General features: G+C 37.5%; 1 protein-coding gene across 1 annotated transcript in view; it reads right to left on the reverse strand.

The window, feature by feature from the left end:
* The window catches only part of LOC114653054 (desmoglein-2-like), a 40630-nt gene extending 33257 nt beyond the window's left edge, over nt 1-7373 (reverse strand). The window contains exon 1 of the mRNA XM_051928749.1: nt 6935-7373. Coding sequence (XP_051784709.1) covers nt 6935-6988 — 54 coding nt within the window. The 5' untranslated portion in view covers nt 6989-7373. The remainder of the gene's footprint in view (nt 1-6934) is intronic.
* Nucleotides 7374-7877: the final 504 nt, after the last annotated feature.

Here is a 7877-nt window from a genome sequence, read left to right on the forward strand (position 1 = left end):
TGTACATCCAATACTGAGAACCCTTTATGGCAGATGTGAGTAGGTTCTAAAAGGCTGGGAGTATGAATGGATGCACCATCCACTGTTCCTACAACATGCAGGTTTTACTGATTGCATGTTAGTTTCCAGCTTTAGGAATCAATTGAAATAGGCATTTTCATGATCCTAAAGTAGTTGGTTATGCACACACTTACAGATGCCTTGCCAAGTACATCTGCAAGAGTCTGCAGGAAACCGTCAGCAGCATAATATCACAGTGCTATAATGAGCTGCACAAAAGATGTTAAATGGTCAGGTGGTACTGGAAAAAACTCACCTTCACTAGACTCAGAAATATAATTTATTTATGCTCTCAACACCTGAATCTTTCAATTTTTGTTTCCTCATTGAGATGATCAAGTAGGTTGAGGTTTTTGCAAACCACAGCATTAATTTGCACAGCTCCAAAATATGGAAGGAACTTAGTACAGGTATACTTGTTCTGCCCCACATGCTCTTACTGTTATTTGTCGAACTGTACTCCCCCTTTGTCTTGTCATTTACTAACACACCTGTCCCACACTCACAGTGGTATTATAAATGTTTATGAAACTCACGTAAAGCATGTAGGTCCCATAATAAACATTTAAATTCAATACACCCTATGTGTCTCACGTAGGCACCCCTTTATGTCTTGTTTCGGTCACGTCCAAAGTGTATCTTTAAGGAATATAAATCCCTGGGTCTGGTTAGTTGTGGTATGCAGCAATTTGGACCTCTGTCTACACACTTCTCTTTGTCTCGATCCGACAGTGGAAATCACTCGCCTTGTAATTGTCTTTTAAAGCTTTATTGTTTAATGTATACTGTCTGCTATGTATTGCTTTGTAAATCATTATTTATTGTCTTTGGTTCTACACCTGTAAATACCAGTATGTTTCTTTTGTATATATTTCAGTTTACAATGAGGTACGTCCGGTAAAAGCCTTCAAGAAAGCTCACCCTTGTTATTTCTATGTGGATGTGTGGAGTTGTTTAAACTCTCTGTGGCCGCGTTGCATGGACACCACAGAGTTATGGAGTTATGCAGAAAAATACTAAAAATAAATGAAAAACTTGTGAACACATTTAAGCACACAACACATGCATTTGAAAGGAAACAGGAAATGTGATTGTGTGTTGATTTATTAATATCTTAAAGGCAATGTCTTTGTGGATTGACTCCTATGTGAACTGCATGCAATTAGTGAGCCTACCCCTTTAAGAGTATTATCCAGAGAGCTATATGGACCAACCTGATTAGTGAGCCAGTAGAAACAGAAATGGAGGACAGGAAGAAGCCATGTCTTCTGGTGTTTTTGTGTTGCTGAGATTGTGACTGCGTCTGTCTGTATCGGGTTTGAGGAGCTGGTGCACCCCATGCAGACCACAACATTTAATCTAAGGAAATGTATATGGCATGCTGCTTTAATTCAAGGAACATTGCAGAGTACAGTAATGTATTAAAAAGCAATCATTTTTAATTACTGTATGCTTTAAGCACAATAATTTATTCCAAAAAGTATTAAGATAAACAGGTTATTTACTTAATCATGAAAGAATGTAACCTCCTTTGTTATTAATGATTACTCACTACTTTCGCTTGAAGCTAGAAAAGAAATACAAATTTCCATACTGTGTTTTATGAAGTTTTTAATTCTCTTATTTCTGTTATGACATGAAGAACTTGCAGAAATATATATTCCATGTGATTCATATTGCTATGAGAAACCAAATCATTTTTTCAACATTTTAACATTTTGTTTAGTTCTAAGTTGTGCCAAACATATTGCGACAGCATTAGTTGCAAGGCAGGAACCAGCCATGAATGGGACACCACAGCAGTTCATTGAAGAGCCACAATCACACACACATCAGGCCAACATTCAATCACCTAATACCCTTGTTGGGGGGTAAGTCTTGAATACATTCAGATGATTCATACATAAACAGGGTGAACATGGTTACTCCACAGAGAAAGCAAGCTGGCTGAGACTTGATTCTTGGTGTCCATGGCAGTAGGGATGGGAATTGATAAGATTTTCATGATTCCGATTCCATTTTCGATTCTGTTTAACAATTCGATTCTTTATCAATTCTACTATCAATTCTTATTTTTAAAAATGGAGAACACACGGGTCGATTAGCTTAGAACTTTGTTTTATATCTTTGAACAAGATAGAAATTTAGGAGTAGCATGACCTTACAAACCCAACAGTGAGATCTTAAGAGATCCACAGCCTACGGCTCCTCGATGGGGTGCCACGGGGTCCCCAGAAAAAAATGTGTAAATGTAAAATAATAATAAAATAAATATTCTTCTGTAGCAATAACAAAGTATAACATAAATTATTCTGTGGCAATTACACAAGAATGTCCAGTAACATTTACACTCTCCTTTTTAAAAGTATATATGAGCTGAGCACTCAAAAATAAAACTACATCAGCCAGCAACAAATACAATCAACTCAAGTCCAATGGAACTGTGCACAGTGCAATTCTGCAACCATCAACTATTTTGACAGCTACATCCATGTTGGCCGCATTATCAACAGTGGCTGCCACAACCTTGTCTTTGATACCATACTCCTCCAACATCTCATCAGTCTCCTCTGCTACAGCTGTCCCTGTCTGTGCGTGGTACACTGGTTTGGTTTTGAGGACTTTTTCTTGAGCCTGGCCATTCCTGACATAATGCAGCGTTACTGTGAGGTAATGATCTTGACTAAAACTTGCCCATCCATCTGCAGTGATGGCTGCCTTCAACACATGTTTCAGCTCAGAAATGGAAACGGATGAAACATCTGGTAAGAGGAGAACACGCAAATTTGACATTCCCTGACTTAGCCTACAATTAAACACATTCACTTACCGAAAATCGGGGGCATCTACTGTGGCAAATGGGTGCAAGCCTTTTACCACAAACTTAGTCACTGCTCGGTGACATTCGTCTATCCTGGCCTGTGTCATTTTACTTTTCCGCGCCTCTGTGAAAGGAGAAGCTACCGGCAGACTGCAGCGAGAACTGCCAGCATCTGAGACAGCCAGACTCTGTCTGTCTCTCTCGTCATGGTCATCTAAATGCAATGCACAGTAATAGCAGGTTTTGCAATAAGGCAAATCGCGCTAACATAATATGCAATGTTAGTTGATTAGTTACCTGCCGTATTAACGGGAGAGGACCTGCAAACGTTACCGCTGCTGCTGGGTTGAGAGTCACTAGTCCGGAGCGGATCATAAACACAACATTCATTTAAGGTTATCGCGTGTTTTGTGTGCAAATGCTTTTGCATATTCGTAGTGTTTCCTCCCTTTGATGAAATATCTACTTTGCAAGTATTGCAAGTTGCCCTGTTGTCATCCTTTCTCGTAAAGTATAACCAAACTTTTGAGCATCTGTGCCACTTAGGTGCCATGTTTCCTGCTGGGTAAATGACGCTACGCAACGCGGTGACGTCATTCGAGGCGACTGGAATCGATAGGGGAATCGTTTGCAAAAATGGCAAACAATTCCAAGGAATTGAAACAGTGGGAACCGGTTCTCAACAAGAACCGGTGTTCGATTCCCATCCCTACATGGCAGTGAGCTATTCTTTACACTACTTTGTTATGCAAAAATGGCAAACAATTCCAAGGAACTGAAACAGTGGGAACCGGTTCTCAACAAGAACCGGTTTTCGATTCCCATCCCTACATGGCAGTGAGCTATTCTTTACACTACTTTGTTACGTATGTTCAGTTATTTACAGATACAATTTTTAAAATCAGCTATATACAACAGATGTTCCTGGGCATTGTATGTTTAAATCATGCCATTTTTTTTTCATTTATTGTACAATGTTCACCATGAAACCTGTACACATTGCTCTGACATGTTCTTGCCATTCAAAAAACTGCAGTTTTGTTTGCTTTGTAAAAACCATGTTTCAGTTTTGCCATCCACTACTAAGACTCAGCCTTCTGTACATGTACAGTGTTCCTGAAGCTCTCATGGTATACACATTCAAATCTGGACTTGCCACCCACATTTTAACTGTGGTTGCATCAACTTTTTATCTTTAATCAATGACTCTTCCCTTTCTGCATTATACTTAAAAAAAAGCTGCTTTGTTCTTCCGATGCACTCTTCTGCTGACTTTCTGTATTGCCAGTACTTTGCTTATGTTTATTGTGGTTAATTTCTTTGGAGAGTTTACAATAATGTGTGTAATAATAAGGTTTAATATACAGTATTCATCCAAAATCTTGGCATTGACTTGAAACAGCCACAGGTGACAAGTTAAGACGTTGCAATTATTGTAAAGTTCATAATTTATGCTAAGATATTCAACAGGTTTTTTAAAGGTAACAAATATCACTCATCACTATGGTGTGTATATATATATAATTGTTTTTTTGTAACCTCTGCTATTATTTCACTTCATGTGGAACTGTAAAAACACTTTGGCAAGGTATTAATATTAAACCTACTTTTTATTTTTTGCATTTGCTGCTAAAAACATTTCCCTTTGTGCGCACGTTGGAAAAATATTTTAATTTCAGATCTTATTTGTAAATAAACACTAATGATTTTTAAAGGGTTGTCCTATACTTAGTACTTTCAAAACAGTACACACCAATCTAACGTTAAAAGAATTGACTCAGAGAAAGACTCTTTTTTAAATCAATAGATAGTAGTAAAATGAGAGTAGTGATATACAAAATGGCAGTACAGGGTAGCAAATGGTGATGGGGTGATTATATTTTCAACATTCTCACGCAGGTGACAAAATGCACTCCTCGGTTACTATTTTTTAAACAAATCTTGTTGACCTCATGAGGGCCTCCTTACTGCATTGTGAAGGCTAAAGGAAAATACGCTCCGCATGCTCTCTGCTTTATGATGAGGATCAACAATGTCTGTTGAGTCCTCAATATTAACAAAGTAATGTGGGTGTCTCAGGGTGAACATTACAGGTGGGTGCTCGGGTTTAAGGGCCCATTTCTCAGTTACAAACAGTGAATGTTTCACTCAAGCTCTTCTCACTAGTTTCTCACCAAGCTCTTTTGTTTGTTTCTCAAAGGCTTGTGAGAAGATCAGTGAGAAGTGAGAAATTTAACACCACTGAGGTGAAACCAGGCCCACCAAAACAACTTTCCCTTGAAGATGCCCAGTTGTACAAAGTTTTGATGAAAGTAGCAGTTTAATATAGGGATGTGATGTAAAAAACAATGTAAATTAAGTGATACCTAGCATTTGTAATGTTTTTTTGTCCTTATGTTTTAGGAGCAAATAATTACCGTTTGCAGAATAATTTGGTAATTGAAAAAAAAATGGTAATGACAAATCTCACCAGGGGCCTCATGTATAACGCCTCGTATAGAATTCACATTAAAATATGGCATTTGGACAAAACTAGAAATGTGCATATGCACAAAAAATTCAGATGCATAAACTGTGATTAAGCAAAGTTCTGCACACTTTCCCTTTATAAATCCCGATCAACGTGAATTTTAAAAAATAGTTGTAACAGCATTTTTTGAGAGAGGGGATGATGCATTATAATTATAAACACTTGGATTTTTAGCATCCTGTGTGTGTCTAATTTTTGAAATCCAATTGACGGTCTTTTTTGAAACTCCATAACAGGTGCTTAACAATGTAGAACACAGGGCGGGGAAGTGAAAGCAGAATGCAACTAAAGAAATTAAAACAAAAAAATGTATTTAATTTTTTTTTACATTTTAATAATTTTGCAAAATTGGGTTACTATAATTCAAAGTGTGCCTCGATTGTTGCTGCTCTTTAGCCCTTGTGGGAATGAACATACAGTACATCTGATCATTAGGTCAAAAAGGTGTCCTTTAACATTGCTTGTTGTTTTTATTGTTGTTTTTATAATTGTTTTTATTAAATTACATGTTTTCATCTGCCATAACTTAACATTTTAAAATGATGGCATTAACGTGACACGAGGCCAGTGCCTGCGTGACATATGAGTTTTTGTCACATACTGAAGACACCAGGTTCACGTTAGTTTATATATGCAGTTGCAACACAGCGAGAAACACGCTGCGTCTCCTTTAAAGCGGAGCCTGCTTCAGAATCTCTCATAATGCTTTAAATATACGTGCATCAGAGATACTATTGGTCCGGGCTTTATATGTTAAACTTACTTTCTAAGACGTCCACAGAAAACGCTTGCAAATGTGTGAAATATCTTTAACTGTAAAAAAAAAAAAATGTTATCAGGATTTGCAATCGGGATCCAGGAACGTCGCTCCACCGCTTAGATTTAATAGCTGAATGACTTGATGTTGAAACGTCCATTCAAACGCGACGCACATTTCGGTGCTTTATTGCGGTTAACAGAATACAGCAGCTATTTCGGCTGTAAGAAACATTTGAATACAAAATAATTCATAATTTTGTTAACCTGCTGCAGACGATTTCCCTTTAGCTTGGAAAAAAATATTTTGGCAAATATTCATCTATCACCCAGTGACAGATTCGCAATAAACTTATTTTCACTTTCATTTCCACTCCCAGCTCGCTAAGTTAATGTAGTACATTTTATTAGATTTGCATCTCTGTGCACAACTGAAGCTCATCTCTTTACAGATATTGACTAAATTGTTTGAAAGCTTTCATTTCTTACAGGTATTTCTATAGCGTTATCGCACATAGTTCGCCGTATGACAGTATGCTGTTTGAATCCCCTACTAACAACAATCGTTTCTTTTATATATCGTGCATCACAGAGTAATATGACTAAGTCTGTTATAGTCCAGTAAAAGGATGACATGGTACCATACCGTGAGGATCCCTAATCAACCACAACGCACTCAACAGTACACTCACTGCGGTATCTGTTAGACATGTCTTAGGCAGGATTAAATCTAACTGATCGAACACTATTCATTACCCAATACTCACCGTCTGCAAAACGATAAACATGAATCCATTGTTCACAGCTTGAAGGAGAGACATGACGGTAAATACCAGGTAGGTAAGATTTACTTTTAAAGTGCAGGTATATTCAACGTCGTGCTCAGACTGAATCTTAAATCGTGATTAAAGTGCGGCGCCCAAAGGTGTCTCATGGAGTTTTTGATCCCCACCCAGACTTGGGACAGCCAAGGCAGGCTGTGTTTCTGGAGGCTCGATTCCAAGTTTGCCAAATTGCTGGAAAATAATGCAGGCATTACTGTTAATGTAATAGAAGAAACATGATCCATATGTCTATTATGCTTTTGTTGTTCGTAAATGTATATTGCCTTATCCAAAAAATGTTTCCTTATTCTAAAACATCCGTTTATTTTTTGACTCTTCATTTCTGTTGAAGATCACAAGTTACCAGTAACGATTCCCAATTTTCAGAAAACCCACACACCCTATATATTTACGGGACGATAAACTTTCAAAAGGGAAAAACTGAGTCACACACGCACATACACCAACATGCACACACACTCACACACAAACGTGCGTGTAAAGTGGGCATCTGAACGCAGCTATCCGTGCGAGAAAACAGAAATCCAAGGAAGACATTACCTGCTTCTTCGTAGCAGACAGTATACGGTATAATCACGCTATCCGATTTGCATTTAAAAAAAAATTTTTTTTTCAATTTTTATATTGGTCTGTGGAATTCTCCTAGCTACGTAATTCCTAAGAGAAATGCTCCTAATTAACACTGCAGATGACATGAGGTTCAGTTTAACCAGCGTGCTTCTGCATCCAAGCACTTCAACAACTACCAGTGAACTGACCCTCACGATGTTATGCTCTTCGAGTTCTTGTTTATATAAAAGTTTAACGCAAATAAACGTAAAAGATATATATATATATATATATATATATATATATATATATATAT

Source organism: Erpetoichthys calabaricus, chromosome 6 (genome assembly GCF_900747795.2).
Source record: "Erpetoichthys calabaricus chromosome 6, fErpCal1.3, whole genome shotgun sequence".
In the NCBI taxonomy this organism is placed as follows: Eukaryota; Metazoa; Chordata; class Cladistia; order Polypteriformes; family Polypteridae; genus Erpetoichthys; species Erpetoichthys calabaricus.